Genomic DNA, 23900 nt, shown 5'->3' on the forward strand with positions numbered 1-23900 from the left:
TTTAAAAAAAAAATGTCATGCAAATCTTTAGCTATTATTATTTGGATTCTAAGCCTTAAAGTAACTTATTTACACCTTTTCAGAGACATTTAATATTAACAAAATGTATAACAAGTCTAATAGTCAATATATATATTAAAGAACGCTATTTTTAGAAATAAAATTATTCAGAAAACCGCGGGTAAATAGAGTTATTTCCCCGCAAGCATGCGCATTTGACGTAGCAACGGTGTAAATTCAAGATGGACGGTGAGGGCGATAAGTCTTCGCCAAAACCCGAAGAAACAGGTATAAAGAACATTAAATTTTCAATTGGTAAATTAGATATAAACAGAAACTCACCCTTCAAATGCTTAATGTCGCCTTTACGAATTCATGACAATTGAGCTTAGAATTGGAATAAACTAGATTGGTCAGTGCCCGTTTGCAAATGAAATTCAATTTTGCATAAAATCTTTAGCTAAGCAGATATTCTGCCCAAAGATGGCTAGTTTAGAGGCAGCGTGATTATTCATCATCGCCCAATCATACCCACATTTTCACAATGTTCGACAAAATGATACCTTTACATATTATGTTATACTGACAGACACAGTCTTTTTTTGTTATATGTAAAAACAACACAATACACCTTATCGCTATTTGTCTGCCATTACAGGATATCACACAGGTTCCCGTAATATTTTGACGTCATACAATAATGTACAACAAAATATCTGACGCCACAATGGAAAAGTGATTGTCATGATTGTTGTTGACGTCAATAGTTCAAGTGGCCGGGTTAGACGGGATTAGCGATAAGGTGTATAATAAGATGGTCTACTGGTCTATATTTCAATTCAACACTGTCAGACTAATCAGATAGAGCCACACTTGGTAGATCTTGTGGCTATGAAGTATAATGAAACCTTTGACCAGACACAGCCTGCATGGTGTTTTCAGAATACAAATAAGGGAAAAAAGGGGGGTCAAATAAAAGAATATAAGAGAAAAATGGACAGAAACTATTTTTGGTACAAATACTGATTAATGGTGGGTTATAATTTAAAGAATGACAAAAAAGGAAAGAGAAACACATATATTAAAGAAAATATAAATGAAGCCTGTTATCCAAATCCTTTTACATGTGTCAGTAGGGAGTTGACCTCATACTTGTGTAATTTACTAACTCCCCTCAATTAGCTTACTTAATAAATTTATTAATTTTATATAAGTATATATTATTTGGACATGTAATTTAAAACTTTTAAACAAGCAAAATATAGAAGGAAATTAAAAAAAAATAGTTTGGAAACATTTCACATTGATATGTGCAATGATCAAGATGATTTATTTGTTTCCAAGTCTTAATAAATAATCAATTGTGATGATATGTCCATACATACATGTATTTGTTAATAGAAATATTATCAAGTTTTGCACTTGAATTTATTAAATATATGTTAAATTAACAATAACAGCCTGTAGGAACTGTGACACCCATATATTTGACACGGAAACCAGGCGTAAAAATCATACTTTATCCTGGCGGCATTGCAGTGTTTGCAAAATGCATGTCCAGGCGTAAACTTGGCGTAAAGAAGGCGTAAACTAGGCATAAAATTAGGTGTTATATTTAAATGAGTACGTCTGGTTCACAAAAAAATAAGCGTAATATGCAAATGAGTACACCTGGTCAATAAATAAACCAGGCGTAAAATCCCTACATAATACTACACTTATTTTAGTTCAGTGTATTAACCTGAGCTGTGTACTTTTGTGTATTTGATACAAACTTCTGTACTGTTGTTTTTATTTTTTATTGTTTGACATAAAACTTGAAATATTAACCATTTAAGAAGCTAATATAAAGATAAATACATTTTATGCAGACAATGGCTCAAATATAAAGTTTAAGTTTAAATAAGAATTATGACCATTATTTTTTTCTTGAAATAAAAGTTGCATTTTAACAAAGTTGTTTTTGAAAATTATTGTCTTTTGAACTAAAATATAAATGATAATACTGCAGTTTAACTTAAAGTAAAAGATTTTAATGTTATTATCCAAGAATAAAGGTTTTGGGATTTCAAAAACTCTGATAGAACATAATACTTTAAATTATACTCACATTATTATTATTTACCATGTATTACGTAACTTTCCTTCTATTTCACAATTTTCATTAATTTATTTGATTCAGTTTTTCCAATTTCAGATTCTTCCAAAAAGCACAAAACAAGCAAATTATCCCTGAATATATGAAGCTGCCATGTCTCTTGCAAACTAAAACCAAAGAGCCAAATTTTGAAAAAAAATCCCATGATCCTTTAAACAAAGCATTATGGGTATTTCTATATAAGCCATACCAACAGTTTTACGCTGTAAGAAAATTTACGCCAGTAAGAAAACTTACGCCTTGCTTATTTCAATTTACACCAGGTTTACTGCTTTTTCTTACGCCCGTAAGGGCTACAAATTTACGTTTCCTGCTCCCTTACGCTTGGATCTAGACACGTAACTACCACTTACGCCTGGTTTACGCCTTATTTCCAGGTGTAATACTCCTTATAATTTCGTATGGGCATGCAAAGAATATTATTTTGAGACCTTTTTTTTATTTTGCTGTTGTCGTGTTAAATTATGATCCAACCAAACTTTAAAATAAATGTTATTGTATTGTTTTATTACAAATTTCAGTTTCTAGTTAATGTTCTATAACGGTTTTATTTTGTTAAGTATGTACACATACAGGGTTCCCGCTAAGGATTTTTGAAGGCGAGTCCAGGGACTCGTCATTTTTGGCCATGGTGAGTCCAACAGCAAGAAGAATATATTTTATTCCAATATTATGTTATATTTTATCCTCCATGGCCTAACAGACCAATGAAATGACATTAAATTCAAATTACTTTTTAAACTTTTGCTATAAAATGATGATATTTGTGTTTAACTGTGTTCAGTTTATACAAAACTTTACAATCTTGATGCATCTGTGGACTCACCAGTTTTAAAAATGGTGAGTCCAGACAGATTTTGATGAGTCCAGGACTCATGGACTCGCCTTAGCGAGAACCCTGCACATACATTGGTATAACTATATATAAATTCATTCCCTTTTTTATTTGTTTAGAAGATTTTTAAATTACTTCAAGGGTGTTTTTGGTTGTACTATGGGAACATTATATAACCACAACATTTTGATCATCATATAATCTTCCTTACAATTGATTTAAGTAGTCTGTAGTTTAGTATATTTACATATTTTTTTTTTTACAATTGTTCAAGTGTTAACATTATGACTGAGTATGTTTGAAAATTCTATGATTTCTTTAGAGATAAATATTACTTTTCACATCTGAAAAGGACATTAATTGTTTCTTATGTGTACAAAGGTGCAGATTTATGGAAGGCCAAAAAATCTAAAAATCTGAAGCATGCAACATCTCATTTACGTGCTGAGGCTTTACGTCGATATCGAATAAAACATGAAGATGATCCTGAATATGAACCACCTCAGACAGCAAAGGGAGATAAATCAGTAAATAATGAGGGTGAAAATTATAACGCAGATGAAAGCATAAGTATTCTGTCTCCTGTTCATCAGAAATCTGGAAATACTGCAAAGGAAAGAAGGGAGATTTTTTCCAGGGAGAAAGTTTTGCCACCAATTGAACCAGATGATTATTTATCAGATGGAGGCACTGTTAATACTAGACAAGACAAAAAATATACAGGAGATGTAAATCCAGAGTTTGAACATATTAAGCTTAAAACCTCTATTGGTCAAGTTGAAACACTTGAAGCAAAAACTAGAACCAAGTCACCTGTCCATGTTCAGAGCGAGAATCTTTTAGATAAATCTGGAAAAAACAAGGACAAAGAAAATGTAACTAGCAAAGATAAGGAGCATCAGAATGTTAGTCAGGTTGTCCCAACAGCTACAGAAAGTGTGTTGCAAAAGGAAAGGATAATTGTATATGAAGAAAAAAATTATAGCCTCAATAAGACTGACCCTGTCAGTAATTTAGATAAAACTGAACCTAAGCTTGAACAACAAGAAAGAGAAACTGAGTCAAATAAAGCTAGAGATATTTCTACTAAATTACAAACTGAAAATGACGAAAGGAGGTCTACCAACAAAGGTTTTGTCAGTAACAGTCTGCAGGAAACTCAACAAGGAACAAACAAGGCAGAATCTGATAATGCAAATATGGAGGAAAGAAATACTGTTATTTATAAAAAAGATATATCAGATCAACAAATACCAACAGAAGAATGGAAGGAATCTGCTACAGAAATAGAGAAACCAGACAAGAGGAGGATAGAAGAACCACAGACCCAGGAAATATTAACATTTGATATAAACAGGCCTTTTATACAAGATGGTATTCCTTCGCAATCAATTTATTGATACACATTTCAGCTTACTGCAGCAATATCATAGTATTCAGCATGATCATATTGACTAGATGTAAGAATATACAAATCAAATTATTTATCTGGGAACAAAATGTAACATGATCTATTTCAAACTACATATATATGTATATCTGTATAGATAAATGTAGATGAAATAAACTCTCATGTTGAAATAATTTGATTTGTGTATTTCTTATGTAAATCTCACTTTTGAATCATCATTATAAAAAGTCTCAATTTTCAGCTTAGATCAGCAGTTTTGTCATTGACTTTTGCATGGATTGACAAAAAACAACACAATTGTTTGCAGGCATGACTTTGATACACACACAGGCATGACTTTGATACACACACAGGCATGACAGGAAGCATGGTGCATTGTACATTTTTGTATCTGATGATGTTTATGAAATTATGGCATGAAATCTTTGCATAATCACACATTCACCTGATTTTATGTCTTTTTAAATATGAATTGCAATTATATTCTACATTGTAGATTTATGTGCATTAAGTTTACATTCAGGTCACAGTTACCTTGGTGTTATTTTCACTTTAAAATCACAGCTTTGATGTCGAAGGTGTCACAATTTTTCAATGAATTTATCTTTTAACATTGAGATATTTATACAAACAACTGATCAGCAATAATAAATTTCTATAGTTATTTTTATTGTGCATTATAATATTCGATCACTTGTTCAATAAAGTTAACCATGGGTACCAATAATACACAGAATATTAGTCAGTTAACTTTACAAATTATTTTGGGGGTTGTTGGGGTTTTTTTTTAAGGAAGGGGAGGGTCATTCATCGATGAGCACCCTTGCCTGAATTCTAAGAATAGTCATGATAGTTATAAGCATCTGTCATTGTAAATTGGAAATTCAATTTTCAAACATAGCTCTTGTAAGAAAGATTATTGCTGATAGTTGTATACATGTGCATTAACACATATCGGATCTAATTTTTAACCAATTTTGAATGCATGATATATATATATATTTATAATCTTTTTATTTAGCATTTTGTACACTTTTTTCATGGTTTACTTGTGCTTCCAGATTTGTTTTTTTATTATAATTGATTATTATTTGAAAGTTTCCATATTGATCATTGTTCAACAACTCATTTTATGATGATATTTAATTGTTTTACTTAACTTTACATTTGTTTATGCATCAATGATTCATTTTCTTGTTTTGTTTTGTATATATCTGTATGATTCTCATGTTCTGAAATTAGTTTAATTTGACTAAATTATCTCCCTTTATCCTTCAGCTGAGCCACAAAAGGAAACAACAGAAACCACAGGCAAAACTGAGGAGACAAAGACAGAGCAACCTACAGAAGATAAACCACCAACTGAAGGAGACCAGATAAAACAGGAAGAGAAACCAGTTGAAGGTAACATAATCTATAGAAACAAAATTGCTGAAATAATCCTATGAAAAGAAATCCCTGACAGTAAAAAAGCACTATTATTTTTTCTCAAAAAGAAGAAAAGATCAATACTTAATGTTATATTGAGAAGAGCATTCATGAATCCTAAATCTTTGCTTCTATTATGTTGTTTGAAAATTAAAAATGTAATTTGAGAATTAATTAATGTTTGGGAAGATATAGAAAGATGGGATATGAGTGCCAATGAGACAACTCTCCATCCAAATAACAATTTATAAAAGTAAACCATTATAGGTCAAGGTACGGCCTTCAACAAGGAGCCTTAGCTCACACAATGAACAGCAAGCTATAAAAAGGCCTAAAAAATTAGTAATGTAAAACTATTCAAACGGGAAAACCAATGGTTCTATCTATATAAAAACGAGAAACATGTATTAACAACATAAACAAATGACAACTACTGTACATCAGATATCTGACTAAGGACGGTTGCAAACATATGCAGTGGGATCAAACCTTTTAAATGGTACCAAACCTTCTCCCTTTTCTGAAACAAAAGTATAACATCACAACAAAGAAAAACACAATATTAAAGTTGATATGAGGTACTTTCTGATATTTTAAATCCTTTTGCCTCACACTTACAAAAAAAAGACCATTGTTGTGCAGCATACTAGGCAGATTAATCTTCAAAATTTTGCTAAAAATCATTAATTTCTCAAGAATAGCTCATGGAAGTCATCTTTCCTATAAATATTTTGTAAACTTTTAAAGCATTTTTTCTCGATCAAATATACATAGATGAAAAGAGATGAACCAAATAATCTGATTATGTTTCTTTTTTTTTTTAAAGAAACAGTAGCAAAGGATTCAGAAAGCCAGGAAAAGGAAGTGAAACCCACCGAAGGGGAGACTACTGCTCTAACTGAGCAACCTAAAGATGAAACGGTAAAAACTAAACCTGATGAGGGTACAACAGATGAAGGAAAAGTACCAGAGGTTCAGAAGCCAGAGGAGACAACCCAAGAAACTAAACCAGAAGGAGAGAAAAAGGAAGCAGAGAAGTCTGAAACGAAGAAGGAAATAAAAACTGAACAAGAAGGAGAAAAGAAAGAGGATACAGAAGGTGAGAAAAAAGAAGCTGAAGGAGCAAAAATAGATGAAGGGGAGAACAAAGAAGCGAAGAAAGAAGATGAAGGACAAAAGACTGAAGAGGATGGACAGAAGAAAGAAGAGGTAGAACAAAAGACAGAAGAGGGTGAACAAAAGAAAGAAGATGAAGGTCAGAAAAAAGAAGAGGAAGTACAAAAGAAAGAAGATGGAGAAGGAGAGGAAGATGGAGATGACAAAAAAGATAAAGATGGAGAAGGTGATACAAACCAGAGCGCTAAAGAGGGTGTCGAAGGTCAGTATGGTAGATATATATTTTATGTTATTACATAGGTTGCAATGAATTACATTGATTTCCCAGTTAAATAAAAAACGATAATTTCACATGTGGAATAAACGGGGTTCAATTTCACACTCTGATGTCATACAACAATAGGCGTTAACAAGAGGTCAATAAAGGTGGATCAAAACAAATTGTGAATGCATAGAAAAAAGATAAAGTTCCTTACATGTTTTACATTAATTTCTTTAAAAAAAAAGAATTCAAATATAAAAAAATATTCAACTCATGACTGAAATACACTGATAATTATCTCGTTTGCTACGCACATCTTTTCATGAAATATATGTGCATGTATGTACAAATGTATTTTAATGTAAAACCCTATTGGTACTTGTATTTTACAAAAAAAAGCATTGAAATTGATCTTCTGCAATATTCCTTCTGATTGACTGAAATCAGTATTCATTGAAATGTATTCAAATATTTTGAACTATTTATATTTATGCTAACCAATATTATACTACCTTTTCCCTTATTTTAATGAAATTTATTTTTCAGAGGAAAAAGAGACAGATGAATCTGAACATAAGAAAGAAAAGAAAAAAGATGAAAAAACCATTGCAGATGATTTCTTCTATGATTATGATACCTTTGTTTCTAAGGCCACTGTATCTGAAGGATCAGGACTTCCACAAGATATGCTTAGTTTACAGTATCCTTTAATTCATAAACTTGCTTCTGCTTCTATATCGTGTTCAAAATTAAATTCTTGTTAGACTGTAAGAAATAAATTTATCTGTATATTTTTTCTCAAAATGAATATTTAGCAAGCAATGCCCAAACTTTGTTTCTTTTTCTTTCTTACTTTTAAAGTGAGAAATTGATTTCTTGTGAATTGTTTACCACTGGTGCTAGGGATGACATTTTGAAAAGAAAATTGTGGATTTCATTAAAATGGAGCGATAATTTTGAAAACCTTGAAATCTGTGACCATAACCTTTGACAAATATTTGAATTGAACAAATATGAAATTTAACAATTGTAAATCAATAAAGAGTGGCCTAAGGCCACATTAAAAAGAATGTATGTTTCCCCTCCCCCGCATCTACCCTTTGTAAACAGACAGGTTTTTTTTTTTTTTTTGTTTTTTTTTAACTGGATGTGATTGTCATAGCATGGTCATATGAATGGTTTGACTTGTCCAGTCCATGCCACTTATCAGTTGTTTTTGCTCAATTGGAGTGTATTTATTTAGATTATCAATCCTTCTGCTTTTAAGCACTTTCCAAAAATGGAAACAAATTATTTTCAGGAAAAAAATAATTTCGATTTTTTTGTGGAAAATAATTTTTTGACCTGTGGGCTTATTTTTGACCCGGGTGGGGGGAGTGGAAACAAACATATTTTTAATTTTGCCTAACAATATTAAATCTTTAACACTTTATATATATTTTTAAACTCCTTAACAAGTAACTAGATATTCATTTGGTTATGATTGTACTAAGCGTAACAATCTGCACTTACTAGATGATCACACGGTCTGTTTTGCTGCTGGTAACCTGGTACAGATACTAGATTTGAATACAAAGGAACAGAAATATTTACGTAGTACCAGTGGTGGTGGTATTGGTGCCATTACAGTAAGATATATATTGAAATAAAAAAATTGCTTTTCTTTTACCTGGAATAATATGTGGGATATATATGTAAATGAGACAGCATCATGAAAATTAAAAAAAAAAATGATTTCAACCATAAACAAGCATCTGGACTATTTTTCAAGTTAAAAATTTGCAATATGATTATTAAAACAAAAGATCTGTCATCAGCATTATTTTTTTTAGAGAAAATAAATCATACATATATTTGTATGTGGATTTTCCTCAAATCACAATAAATAATTTAGCATTCTTTTCCTATCAACTAAAATTTCAATGATATAAGCAATCATTATTGGATGTACAGTATCTAATAACAATTTTATATGTTGTCATTCATAGAACTTATTTATAATAATATTGGTTAAACAAATTCTATATATCTATTTTAGGTTCATCCAAGTCAGAAATACTTTGCTGTTGGAGAGAAGGGACACACACCAAACATAAACATTTTTGAGTACCCTTCACTGAAATTATACAGAATACTGAGAGGCGGAACAGAAAAATCATATGCCTCTCTCAATTTTAGGTAAAAATCTAAATTTTGCCATTTGGATGTACTAAAATAATATATAGTGAATTTATTTATTATCATGGATACCAATATTTTTGTTACTTAAGAGTAAGTTGTATTTTTAGGGATGCTTTATTCCTTGATTTTCCATATAAGATTGATCACCTTTCTGTATTATGTCTGGTTTTCTGGACCAATAAAACTGACCAGCATAAAGCTCTTACCATGTTCAGGCTGGTATGTTAACCTCTTTGAACAAATAAATAGTAAAAATATGTAAGGAAGTACATGTCAGGCTTTTCATACAATTCTGAAAACTGTATATATTGTGTGTTTTTATTTTAATCTCTCTTCCCTTATCAAAGTTTTATATAAGTTGGACCTGAAAAAGGAGTACTTTACTCATTCTTGTCAATGATTTGAATTATATTTATATTTTCAGCCCTGATGGTAACCTGTTAGCATCACAAGGTGGAGATCCAGATTTTATGTTAACATTATGGGAATGGAAAAAAGAACAGACAGTACTTAGATATAAAGCTTTCTCTCAGGATGTCTTCAGAGTAACATTCTCTGCAGACTTGGAGGGTCAGCTGACCACTGCTGGAACATCTCACATTAGGTAATGTTCTGTTTTTGCTCTGTCAGACTTAAATCCAGTAAAACAAAGCACTTAACACGGACAGACCACAAGTTACCAGCCTTATTATACATACATGTATTGCATTTAAAAAAAAAACATAAAATAAGTAAACAAAAGGCAAGAATGAACAATACCTTTGTTAATACTGTAAATTCAGAAGATATTGTGATTTTGACGTCATCAACCAAAACTGAGATTAATTATTGCAATTTCATAAAATATTGAATACAGATATGTGTATCAGATATTAGAATCTGAATATTTATTATTGAAATATTTGTCCAGTCACATTATTCACCTTGATAAAAATCATGCACTAATCTGTTTGAATCTACAGTAATTATAAATTTAATACATATAAATATAAATATTCTAGTCTCCATAGTAAAAACTGATTCAATTTGAAATGCTTAATTAAGACAAAAAAAATTTATAATGGTAAACTTTTTACAGGTTCTGGAAGATGGCTGACACCTTTACTGGTCTCAAACTACAAGGACAGTTAGGAAAGTTTGGTAGGACAGAGATAACTGACATTGAAGGTTATGTTGAACTGCCTGATGGGAAGGTTTTGTCTGGTGCAGAATGGGGTAACATGTTACTGTGGGAAGGTGGTCTGATTAAGGTAGAGATCACTAGGAAAGGAAAGAAGCCATGTCACCAAGGTCCTATAGAACAGATCTTACTGGATGAAGGGGAGTTAATTACTGTTGGCAATGATGGATGCATAAGGGTAATTACAATCTTATTTATGCTGTAAACAATTATTATCCTTAATCACTGAATAACTGTCAGAATTTTTAGATAGAGGAATATTCCCTACATGCAGTTTTCATTAAAACTTAACTGTGTTTTGTTTAACTATAAGGTGTTATGTTAAAATCCAAAAAAAAATTTAATCACAAAAGTCTTTTTTTTGTTGTTATTTTTGATTATTTGTTGTAAAATTCAACCGTGACTTTGAAAAGTGTATTTTATCAAGAGAGTCAATTAGTAATGCATTTATACATTTTTCAGGTATGGGATTTTGAGAGTATTGACACAGCTGACGCTACTGATGACTCAGCAACTTTTGAAATGGAGCCAATGAATGAACTGAAAGTAGGACATGATGTAAATCTCAAGTCAATATTAAAATGTACAGATGCAGAAAATGAGATCACAGTTTGGTATGCACAGGTTAGTATACATGTAGAATGTAAAAAATCTTTGTAGACATTAGAATTTTTGACAAATTAAAGCCAACCTGACAAAAAAAGTCTAATTTAATAGAGAACTTTCATGAAACAATTTCAAAACATGACCATCATGATTTGGATCAAAGGCTTTCTAAGTAATGTTTATATTTTGGGAAAATATGTACTTCTATAAGGGATGGAATATATATAAATTTATTATTATTTTTTGTCAATTAAATGTTTTTCAGGATGCTAGTGGTGGAATCTGGAAGTTAGATTTATCGTTCTCCCACACATCTTCTGCTCCAGAGAAAATGTTCACTTATCATGCTGGTGCTATTTTAGGCTGTGACATATCACCTGAGAGTCACTTGGTTGCCTCTACTGGAGTTGATCGTAAGTTTGACAATCATTCATTGTATTTATTCTCATCCGTAAGAACTAGTGAAGAATTCTTTTCAAACTCCTGCCTGGAGCCATTTAAAATAGAGAGAGATGCTTTCTTGTACTTCTTGTTGAAGATCTCCCTGATTTAGATTAAGATCAGCAATAAAAGACCTGTGCCTTTTCTTTTGGTTCTGTCAAGTGTATGTAGAAATTTTGTATAAGGAATGCATTCAACACATTTTTGTGTAAAGCATGGTTCAGTGTTTTGGTGATGCACTTAACTATGCTTCTTGAATTGAAGCGATAGAAAGTATTTAAATTAGAAACATACAGATTTTTTATTTATGAGTTACTGATTTATTTCTTAATATGGATTGCAGACGACTTTTAAGAGTATTTCAAATTTTGTAGACTTAAACAAATGTACAGGGTTTCAGCTAGGATTTTGAGGGCTTAAGTCACTTTTTGCGCGTGATAAAAATCAGCCTTATTTTAAGGGCCAAGTGAGCTTTTCTCATCACTTGGCGTCCGTCGTCCGTCGTCCTGCATCCGGCGTTAACTTTTACAAAAATCTTCTCCTCTGAAACTACTGGGCCAAATTTAACCAAACTTGGCCACAATCATCATTGGGGTATCTAGTTTAAAAATTGTGTCTGGTGACCCGGCTTACCAACCAAGATGGCCGCCATGGCTAAAAATAGAACATAGGGGTAAAATGCAGTTTTTGGCTTATAACTCAAAAACCAAAGCATTTAGAGCAAATCTGACAGGGGTAAAATTGTTTATCAGGTTAAGATCTATCAGCCCTGAAATTTTCACGTTAATCCGACATTCCGTTTAGGTTGCTGCCCCTGAATTGGAAATTTTAAGGAAATTTTGCTGTTTTTGGTTATTATCTTGAATATTTATATAGATAGAGATAAACTGTAAACAGCAATAATGTTCAGCAAAGTAAGATCTACAAATAAGTTAATATGACCAAAATGGTCAGTTGACCACTTTAGGAGTTATTGCCCTTTATAGTCAATTTTTAACCTTTTTTTGTAAATCTTAGTAATCTTTTAGAAAAATCTTCTCCTCTGAAACTACTGGGCCAAATTTAACCAAATTTGGCCATAACCATCTTAGGGGTATCTAGTTTAAATATTGTATCCGGTATCTCTGCCAACCAACCAAGATGGCCGCCATGGCTAAACATAGAACATGGGGATAAAATGCAGTTTTTGGCTTATAACTCAAAAACCAAAGCATTAAGAGCAAATCTGACAGGAAGTAAAATTGTTAATCAGGTGAAGATCTATCAGCCCTGGAATTTTCAGATGAATTGAATCATCAGTTGTTAGGTTGCTGCCCCTGAATTGGTAATTTTGAGGAAATTTTGCTGTTTTTTGTTATTATCTTGAATATTATTATAGATAGAGATAAACTGTAAACAGTAATAATTTACAGCAAAGTAAGAACTAAAAATAAGTCAACATGACCAATATAGTCAATTGACCCCCTAAGGAGTTATTGCCCTTCATAGTCAATTTTTAACAATTTTCATAAAATTTGTAGTTTTTCACTTACATTTTCCACAGAAACTACTGTTATAGATAGAGATAATTGTAGGCAGCAAGAATTTTTAGTAAAGTAAGATCTACAAACACATCACCATCACCAAAACACAACTTTGTCATGAATCCATCTGTGTCCAATGTTTAATATTCACATAGACCAAGGTGAGCGACACAGGCTTTTTAGAGCCTCTAGTTTTATAATAGCAAGGGGTCTAGGATGTTTATCAAACTAGCTATACATGTATGTCCAAGTCCTTCAAGGACTAGTCTAGGATCTTTTGAGACTTTAGGTAGTTATTGGCAACATTGAATGAATTGACTGATGTGATGCTAAGATATGAAGATAAGAACAGGGATCTGGAAATATGGTTTACAGCTTCACTTCAGTTATTTTCAGGGCACACCCCTGATCAACAAAAGTTGGGTGCCTCTATTTTTTAAACCACTGCACATATGAACTTGTAACGACTTTTTCACTTCACAATCATTTATATCCTTGAAAATACGTTTAAATATCTATTTGGAATCAATTTCTTTAATATTGGATAGAAGGATCTGCATCTATACATGTGACGATTCTAATGACTGTAGACTAGATCACGTTTACTTTCGGTTTTTAAACGAAATGAAATGAAAACGGGAAGTGCCAATTGAATAATAATTTCAGAATAAAACCGGATTCATCTACGAACTTTTACGCATGCGCAATATATAGAACAGGAAGCACCTGTTTGCAAGTGGAAATATTTACGTTTTGAATAAAGTTCATTCTTTTTAATCGAAGTTGTCGAAAGTTATTGATGAATATTTATATAAAGTATGACGAAAATACGTTAAAATGTCGAAACTGCGACAAGCAAACTGCAAATTATGATCGTAAGGGAAATATTAAAATTAAAATAAAGTTGAAATGTCCGGGAAGATTATCAATTTTGTTCAAATGACGAAAATACGACAGAATTGTGAGAAATGATAAAAATGAAATGCTGACTGACTGATTTAATTTAAACAGATTATTATGATCATTTATGAGGTTTTATAATAATAATTAAGGGATTAGTGACCCATCTGATTTGCGATAGGCGGATCACTTGTCATCACAACTCTTAACACCTTTGGTAAACGTTAATTACCTGAGGGTCATGAACTTGTCAGAAACATAAAGACAGGTAGAATTCAAGTAATTTGATGTGTAAATATTTTTACACTTTCCAAATTTAAGTGAAGAAATTGATATGAAATATTTTCGTCATTTCGAAAACCTTTTCATAAAATACAAAAGTGACGAGCGCTAGCAAAATCACTGCAAATGTAGGCAAAGTTAATTGTACATATTACAGTGGTTTTTTTTAATCAAATTATCAGAGAATGAAAGACAAAGAAAAGATTTTTTTTAATTTTTCAGAAACTGTGAGATTGTTTGATTATGTGCAAAGAAAACAGATTTGTGAGAAGAAGTATGCCTCTAAAGGTTCAGCATTGTTATGGGCACCTAAGCTTGTAAGTATAGATAGAAGTAGTTTATAAGAAAATGAAGGTATACAAATAATTTGTTTGTGTATTTGTATAGTGTAAAGTGAATTATGCTTCTTGTTGAGTGAACAGTAATGTAAAATGACTGTTTATGTCACAGGTTTTTTTTTCCTTTTTTTTTTAACCAATTCAAGTTTAATGTATAAAAAAAGGAATAGTTTTGAATACTATATTCCTACATTTTACATATATGTCATTCACATTTAAAAGCTAAAGTTTGTTGTCTCATACCTGAGTGAGGTGGGGGTTATTATAACTCAATGAATCATGAATGTGTCTTTTATATTTAAATACTTCTAAGATAAATAAAACAAGGTAAAACATTTAATCATTTCAGGTGGATACTAAATGTGCTACAGTGATTGCTGGATTCCAGGATGGAGTAGTCAGAGTTCTGGCCATCAAACAGTTGGATGAAGATTCTGTACATAGCAAACGACATAAAAACTCTGTTGAACTTGACATTATACAGGCTTTCAAACCTCACAGCAAATCTGTTGTATCTATAGCAACTGATCATGCTGGAGAAATTTTAGCCACTGGGGTAAGACATTAAATAAATCTTTTGTATCTATAGCAAGTGATCATGCTGGAGAAATTCTAGCCACTGGGGTAAGACATAAAATAAATCTTTTGTATCTATAGCAACTGATCATGCTGGAGAAATTCTAGCCACTGGGGTAAGACATAAAATAAATCTTTTGTATCTATAGCAACTAGTCATGCAGATCATGCTGGGCATATTTGAGGTGTAAGACTTTGTAAATATGTTGTATCAATAGCAACCTGTACCCCATATTCATATTTTTATTTATTTTTTAAACCGATTTATCCCAAAAGAAAGATCACCTTATAAGAGTTTACATTAGGACTATGGATGCAATTTAACAAAATTAATAACAAGAAATAAATATTAAACATATCAGTTACATTTAAAAATATCTTGATCATATCATGGAGTATAGTATGCACTCTTAGAGGATTAGTAATGTTAATTGTATTTTTCAGGGTGAGGATGGTACAGTATTCTTTATGAATATCAATGGTTTATCATATGAACCAATAGGATTTGTACAAGTACCAGCACCCGTAAGGAAGGTGCAATGGTCACCTGGTAGATTCGTAAGTTTTCCAGTTATACATTTATTTAAATTTGTATGTTCTCAATTTTTTCATTTCATTCTAAAGCAGCATTTTACAAGCTTAAACAAAACATCAATCATTCTGCTGTGCAATATTGAAAAATACTGCAACAAAATGTAAAGCATAGAAAAATCTAGTCAATTCTTTGCACTAATGTCTTTTAAATTTTATGTGAACATTGAATTATTGAAGGTCTGTATTTTTACCATTATTGAAAATTATTCACCTTCAAAATTATTTAGTAAGATGTAAACTTTCATTTAATATGCTTGATATAATTTTTTATAATGAATGAATCTATTGCAACTAAAAAATATCTACAGCAAAAAATTACTAGTTTTCCTCTTTTATTTTCAGAAAAGGTCAACATTATTGGTATTTTGTGAAGAAGGATATGTGGTAGAGATTGACTCACCAGAGGGAGCTAAGTTTGACACTTCTCATACATATCACATAACAGGCTTACCCATGAAACAGTACCAGTTTAAAAGTGTTAAATCTAAAGTTAGAGTGAGTATAAATTTGTCATTAGGAGAAAAAATGATAGACCTACATAATGATATGTATAGATTATCAATAGCAACACATTTTATAGATTATATGCACAATATTTCTGTCCATCCTGTATAGACTGCACCACAAGTTACTTTTAAGAAATGTTGCAGTAAAAAAGTATTATATATGGAATAAAATTAATACAAAATATCAGTCAGCATTTATTAGTCGAAAATTTCTAATTACAATAAATATATATTGTAAAAATGCTTGTTTATGTAAAGGTTAGGATGGGGGTGCATTGGGCACCTTTCACCTCCTACACCCTAAAAAATGTATCTGAAAACAAATTGGTCATTATCTTTCAGTAATTACATTAAATAATTATATGTAAACAAAAATTAGATATTTATGTTTTTATTTAAAATTAACTGCTTGTCTACAGCATGAAGAAGACTTAGAAAAAAGGAGAATAGAAGAAGCTGCACGAAAGAAAAAAGAAGAAGACGATAGAAGAAGAAGGATTGAGAGAGGATTAGAAACAGAATCTGAGCAAGGAGATGAACCAGGTACTAAAAATACTAATGATATAAAATTGAGAATAGAAATGGGGAATGCATCAAAGAGACAACAACTGAACTAAAGAGCAGAAAACAGACCAAGACCGCCAATGGGTCTTCAACACTGTGAGAAAATCCTGTACCCCAAGGCATGCTTCAGCTGGTCTCTAAACTCAAATGTGTACTTGTTCACTGAAAAAGGAGTCATACTTAACTCTGAAACATATAAATGGACCAAAATTTAAAAAAAGTAAATTTGGAAGACTTAAAAAGGCCGACTTAGGACAGGCACACAAATTTAGTGGGGTTAAACATATACGATATAACTTTATTAGCCTTGTTATGTATTTTTTTCTTGAAGTGCTAAAAGCCAACTCATATAAAGCAGAGCTTTACAAAACATCATAAATTTTTTGACATGCATGCAGTAAATAGTAATTTCCATTTATTAGGAATTGAATGTTTTGATAATTCTTTTGTTTATCATGTAGCAACATTTCATACCAGAATATAAATGATTTCTACATTGGAGGGTGGATGATGATGTATGTATGTGATAGTGATCTTAGAACTAAATTTGTTTTCCTGTATTTTAGAAGGAAAGAAAGAAAAAGAGCCTGAATGGCACCCCTATATCCCAGAACAAGCAAGTCCTATATTAACTGGATATTATAGTGAGGAAGGCAAATTCTGGCTATCTATGGTGAGTTAACTTCATCATTGTCTGAGATGATTGTGCATGTTTTTATGTTTGCTCCTCTACTAGATGTATGTCATTCTTAGTATATTTTTCAGTCAGATAATTAGTTTTTACATTATTTAGTAGGATTCTTACATACTAGAATTTAAAGATGAGATACTTATTTTTTTTCAATTAAATCTAACAGGAAAAATTTATCTTATACAACACCTGATGTTCAAATCTGAATAAATACATTAACAATCAGCTAGTATGAGAAAGAGAGATAAAAGGCAAACTTATTTACCAGATTTTATATAAATACTTTAGAAACTTCAATTTCAAGCTTCAAACTTAGATCAGTGGTTCAATTCTGGTTAATAATTTCTAGAAAATTACAACTCGGAACATAAAGTTAAAGTTGAATTTATCCCACTCAAAACATATATACACTAAAATCTACATATCTCAATGTAAACTGTAAATAAAACACCAACCAGGTATTCTTTGGAACTATTTTTTTTAAAAAACACCAATATTAATTTTAGGGAGAGTTTGATGCTGGTTACTTGTATGAGTGTAAATTTATGAATGAGGCAGAGAAGGCTGGGTTACCAGAAGAAGTTCGTGATGAGCCTATCAGATATGTCCCAGTTTTAGAATCAGATGATGTTCCTATACATAATATTACATTTAGGTAAATATTTTCATAGGTTGAACTTAAATTTTAGAGATCACACAGTTGAAGTAAACAATGATAAAGCAGTTTTATTTCTTACAATAGGTTGGGAACAGATGTATCAATTGGAAAACAAATAGAAAACTTTAGAATTTTTATTGTTTTTTCATATTTAAAGTGCAATTTGTTTCATACTGTAAAATTTTCATGCATTTAGTTGATTAAAAGCAAGTAAACTAAAAATAGGACCTTAAATGCATACTGTCATGAAGAGGATAGGTGAGTTGAGGTGAAACAAAAAAAAATCTCAGCTTTAGGACTACAAGACCCTACAGTATTTGATTGATGTGTTGCCTTTAATTTTTCAGTAATAATGGTAAACAAGTATTATTTGGTATGGAGGATGGAGCTATTAGAATCCACAGTGTAGACATAGCATTTGATATATCAACACTCAACTTCTTTTGGCAACTCAATATCCATGACAATAACTATGGACATCTGACTGGTCTTAAACTAGGTTACGATTCATTGAGTTTGATATCAGTAGGTGCTGATGGAAACTTCTTTATGTTTGACGTGATGACACAAGAAAATCTGGACAAGAAAATAGCAGAAGCAAAAGCTAAACTACCATCAGCAAAGGTTAGTTCCTTAACAACTATTCTTCATTTAATTGGACTTTTTAGAAATAAGCTGGGTATCAATTTTCATTTTTTCTGGTTTCTATAAACTAAGATTTCAATATTTAACAAAATTTTAATTTCTTATCGATTTAATGGGTTGAAATTCTTAAAACTATAGATCTAAAATACAAGCAAACTACTAAATGACATTCAATGGTTTTATAGAGACAAACACATATTGTCTTATTCCTTTGCCTTTTTAATGTCTTTTTAAAATAATAATTCATTGTCTTTAGTAAAATAATTTCAGTAAAATTAAGGTTATTTCAAAATCAAAGACTAAGTTGATAGATATTTAGTAGCTTATCATCCAGTTAGAATTAAACACATGGTCAGCATCATTTATTTATTTAGAAAAATATGTAGAGTCTGATTTTGAAAGCAATTTTTATGGACATTGTTTTTGATTATTGAAAAGTCTATTATGTCTAAAATAGACATTTATATTGATATTTTCTGATTACTGATACAATCTGAAATATCCTTGAGTTTTCAACAAAAAAAACCAAACAAACTGGCAATCTGTTCTTATTTAAAAAAAAAATGAATATGACAAGAGAAACAGATAAAAACTTTTTTTCTCTCATTTTACAGAAGAAGGATGACGACAAAGTTGGTGATGATATTGATGATCCTTCAGCTTACAGGTAGACTTTACAATATTTCTGTTTCACAAATAATTATTTCAATTGATCTACATAAATTGTGTTCATTATATTTTCTTTCTTTTAAATTATATAAAAAAAGATGATGTGGTATGATTGCCAATGAGAACTCTTCACATGAAACCAAATGACACAGAAATTAACGACTATAGGTCATCATACAAATTCCTTCATCAATGAGTCCATCTCAGTATAAGACATATATATTCAATACTGAATATAAAAAAACTGATTTGAAATTTTTATGAATTTTCAGTATTGAAGATGCCAAACAGAAAGCTGAGTATGACAAAATGATGAAGCTAGCAGAGGAAAAGAAAAGGGAAGTTAGAAGACAAATTTCTAAGTTCAGGAGACAGTTCAAGGGACTGTTAGAGAAAAACGAAGGTTTACCAATGAACATACAACTTAAAAAGGAGGTAGGGATCTGTATATTAATCCTTAATGTATTGAAATCTGTATTGTATTTTGTCACTTTAATAGCATGTCTTACAGTGCGTACTGAATATGACAATATTGTTATTGACTTTGATAACGTGAATCTGTTGAGTTTATTCCATTACATTTAATGATATTTCAAAATCGCAGTTTTGGGAGACATGGGGTAAACATAACCTACATTTTACACTCAAACGGCTGTGGAAAAACTTTTACCTATAGGTTCTCTTTAGGCAACATTTATATATATATATCTAACAGTCAATTACTCAAGTACTCTAGTTTAATATTTAATAAACTTAATTAGAAACAGACTCTAAGTTTTAAAGAGCCATTATTTTTTTCAGGAATTTGAAATGGACAGAGAAATTAAGGAAGAATTGCAAAAACAGAGAGATGAAAGAATAGAAATTGTGAGAAAAGAACTAGCTTGGGAATCTGAAAAACAAAGAATAGCCCTAGAAAAACTTAGGAAAAGGTAGGCTCAATAACAATGATTACAATATTATATTAATGTTTAGTTTGATACTAATTTTGTTCTGAACGTAATATAGTTATAAGCTAAAAGTTGATACTGAAAACTTAAAATATGCATGAAATATTTGCCACTAGACATTAAGAAACCAATAATCGTCAATCTTAAAATATGTTGGTTATTGTTACTTTAGGTTTGTGTTTGAAATGTTAAATTCAAAAATTATGTTTCTTTTTTGTAAGTCATTTTTAGCTCACCTGGCCCAAAGGGCCAAGTGAGCTTTTCTCATCACTTGGCGTCCAGCGTCCGGCGTCCGGCGTCCGGCGTCCGTCGTCCGTCGTCCGGCGTTAGCTTTTACAAAAATCTTCTCCTCTGAAACTACTGGGCCAAATCAAACCAAACTTGGCCACAATCATCATTGGGGTATCTAGTTTAAAAAATGTGTGGCGTGACCCGGTCATCCAACCAAGATGGCCGCCACGGCTAAAAATAGAACATAGGGGTAAAATGCAGTTTTTGGCTTATAACTCAAAAACCAAAGCATTTAGAGGAAATCTGACATGGGGTATAAATGTTTATCAGGTCAAGATCTATCTGCCCTGAAATTTTCAGATGAATCGTTTAACCTGTTGTTGGGTTGCTGCCCCTGAATTGGTAATTTTGAGGAAATTTTGCTGTTTTTGGTTATTATCTTGAATATTATTATAGATAGAGATAAACTGTAAACAGTAATAATGTTCAGCAAAGTTAGATTTACAAATAAGTCAACATGACCTAAATGGTCAGTTGACCCCTTTAGGAGTTATTGCCCTTTATAGTCGATTTTTTTCCATTTTTCATAAATCTAAGTAATCTTTTACAAAAATCTTCTCCTCTGAAACTACTGAGCCAAATTAATCCAAACTTGGCCACAATCATCTTTGGGGTATTTAGTTTAAAAAATGTGTGGCGTGACCCGGTCAACCAACCAAGATGGCCGCCACGGCTAAAAATAGAACATAGGGGTAAAATGCAGTTTTTGGCTTATAACTCAAAAACCAAAGCATTTTGAGGAACTTTGACATGGGATAAAAATGTTTTTTAGGTCAATATCTATCTGCCCTGAAATTTTCAGATGAATTGGACAATCGGTTGTTGGCTTGCTGCCCTCCAATTGGTAATTTTTAAAGAAATTTTGCTGTTTTTGGTTATTATCTTGAATACTATTATAGATAGAGATAAACTGTAAACAGCAATAATGTTCAGCAAAGTAAGATCTACAAATAAGTCAACATGACCTAAATGGTCAATTGACCCCTTAAGGAGTTATTGCCCTTTATAGTCAATTTTTAACAATTTTCATTAATTCGGTAATTTTATGTAAATTTTTACCAAATATTTTTCTCTGTTACTAATGGGCAAGGTTCATTATAGATATAATTGTAAGAAGCAAGAATGTTCAGTAAAGTAAGAACTTCAAACACATCACCATCACCAAAATACAATTTTGTCATGAATCCATTTGTGTCCTTTGTTTAATATGCACATAGACCAAGGTGAGCGACACAGGCTCTTTAGAGCCTCTAGTTATATTTTAATAAAGTAATAATGAGATGCATATATGTTTTAAAAAATATTGTAGTTACTCTTTCCTTCAAAATTGTTGTTATTTTGTATTAAATGTTTCAAAAAATATCTTTTCAAATGACTATTTAAGAAATTATACTAACTACATTTATAACAAAAACAATATTTCCTTCTTTCTTAGATACAAAGATGTAGTAGAATGTGAGAGAATAGTTGTCAAAGCTTTTGAAACCAGTCACGAGGTTGCCAGTTTTAGAGCAGCCAAATTATCTGATGATTTCTACCATATGAAGGCTGATTTTGAGAGGAGGAAAACTAACATGACTAGAGACGACCTGACAAGAGACCCTACGAGGGAATTAATGACAGGTATTTAGATTTATCTAAGACATTTGATTTCTAACATCTGCAAACGTGTTAGAATGTGAAACCTTAGACACTTGAAGATGATTATATGACAGTCTTACTCCACAGGTTCTTATATTTCATTATATCTGTACTTTTGTCAGTGTATAGTATATATCTGTCTGTTCAATTTTTAAACTGTTTTAAAAATTTATCTTTCAAAGAGGGCTGCAACCCGTCTCAAGAATAAGTGCACTTGAATTACTCTTGTATTATTTTCTGTTGCAAAATATTCACAATACTAAATGCATGTTTTTAAATTTGATCTTCAAGTATGTAATTCATGAAGTCAATATCATCACTATATATAGCTATCTTACAGATGTCTAAAAAAAAACCACCAAAAAATAGTTTGAGTTGATATTATAATATTCCATATATTTTTTGAAGGTCAGACAAGATTGACTGAGATGGGGACTGATGCAGGAGGGAAGCAAGATGATGCAACAGCCAAAATAGCCACTACTACAACATTGAAAGGTAGTATGGGGGAACGGATTACAAAAGCTCTGGGCAAAGTGGAGGAAAAGAAGAAAAAGAGAGCACACAGAAGGGCTCAGGTATAATGTGTTTACTTTTAGGTTATATGTATTGTATAACAAAAAATTCTGTATGCAAAATTTTTTTTTTTGTGATAATGACAAGGAACAGTTACCATGGTTACAGTTTTCAATTGTCAGATTTAACAAATTTGATGAAATATTTTTATAATAATTTATAAATTGAAAATTGTCTTAGAAAACTTTAAGGGTATTGTAGAAAATAAGACTTTAGATAAGTTTTGTAAATTATCTTCTTACAGATAAACTTTTTAACATGTTAGCCTGATGAGTCAATTAAAATCTTGTCTTTGTCAAAGGTAAATGGCAGAAGTAGGAAGTTAATAATAGGAGTTGTCATTTTGATTTCGACATTATTTTGATATGGGCTTTTATTTTTCCACATGTGTCTTTTTCATTGTTTACCTTGATGACAAACTTGTATTTACAGTGGGATGATTTATACAGTACCAAACCAGAAGATGATTTTGAAGATCCCAATGATGTGGCTTCTATTAAAGAAGCTAAAGATAACATGGGATACTTCAATCTGAAGACAGCCAAGGATTATATTGTACCAGATCATCTGAGGATGAATGTAGAAAAAGCTAGAGGAAGATTACTTGTGTTGAAAGACCTGGTAAGTAACAATTTTCTATACTTTAAGATTTATATAACTGTCAAGTGTAATTGTTCAAATGACAATTAATGTTATATTCATATAAAAAAGAAGATGTGGTATGATTGCCAATGAGACAACTATCCACAAATGACCAAAATGACACAGATATTTAAAACAGCTATAGGTCACCGTACGGTCTTCAACAATGAGCAAAGCCAATACCGCATAGTTAGCTATAAAAGACTCCAATAAGACAATGTAAAACAATTCAAACG

At 31.2% G+C, this 23900-nt stretch overlaps 1 protein-coding gene across 1 annotated transcript in view; it reads left to right on the top strand.

Annotated features, from left to right (window-relative positions):
• Window positions 1–190: 190 nt before the first annotated feature.
• Window positions 191–23900, top strand: part of LOC134721016 (cilia- and flagella-associated protein 44-like) — a 34088-nt gene continuing 10378 nt past the window's right edge. The window contains exons 1-24 of the mRNA XM_063583668.1: window positions 191–288; window positions 5683–5808; window positions 6659–7210; window positions 7757–7910; window positions 8676–8838; window positions 9249–9388; window positions 9816–9995; window positions 10470–10749; window positions 11034–11195; window positions 11443–11590; window positions 14546–14640; window positions 15011–15217; window positions 15682–15795; window positions 16174–16326; window positions 16757–16880; window positions 17468–17574; window positions 18099–18247; window positions 18598–18874; window positions 19510–19562; window positions 19837–19999; window positions 20366–20496; window positions 22241–22428; window positions 22855–23024; window positions 23455–23643. Coding sequence (XP_063439738.1) covers window positions 243–288; window positions 5683–5808; window positions 6659–7210; window positions 7757–7910; window positions 8676–8838; window positions 9249–9388; window positions 9816–9995; window positions 10470–10749; window positions 11034–11195; window positions 11443–11590; window positions 14546–14640; window positions 15011–15217; window positions 15682–15795; window positions 16174–16326; window positions 16757–16880; window positions 17468–17574; window positions 18099–18247; window positions 18598–18874; window positions 19510–19562; window positions 19837–19999; window positions 20366–20496; window positions 22241–22428; window positions 22855–23024; window positions 23455–23643 — 4071 coding nt within the window. The 5' untranslated portion in view covers window positions 191–242. The remainder of the gene's footprint in view (window positions 289–5682; window positions 5809–6658; window positions 7211–7756; window positions 7911–8675; window positions 8839–9248; window positions 9389–9815; window positions 9996–10469; window positions 10750–11033; window positions 11196–11442; window positions 11591–14545; window positions 14641–15010; window positions 15218–15681; window positions 15796–16173; window positions 16327–16756; window positions 16881–17467; window positions 17575–18098; window positions 18248–18597; window positions 18875–19509; window positions 19563–19836; window positions 20000–20365; window positions 20497–22240; window positions 22429–22854; window positions 23025–23454; window positions 23644–23900) is intronic.

This window comes from Mytilus trossulus, chromosome 6 (assembly GCF_036588685.1).
Source record: "Mytilus trossulus isolate FHL-02 chromosome 6, PNRI_Mtr1.1.1.hap1, whole genome shotgun sequence".
Taxonomy (NCBI): Eukaryota; Metazoa; Mollusca; class Bivalvia; order Mytilida; family Mytilidae; genus Mytilus; species Mytilus trossulus.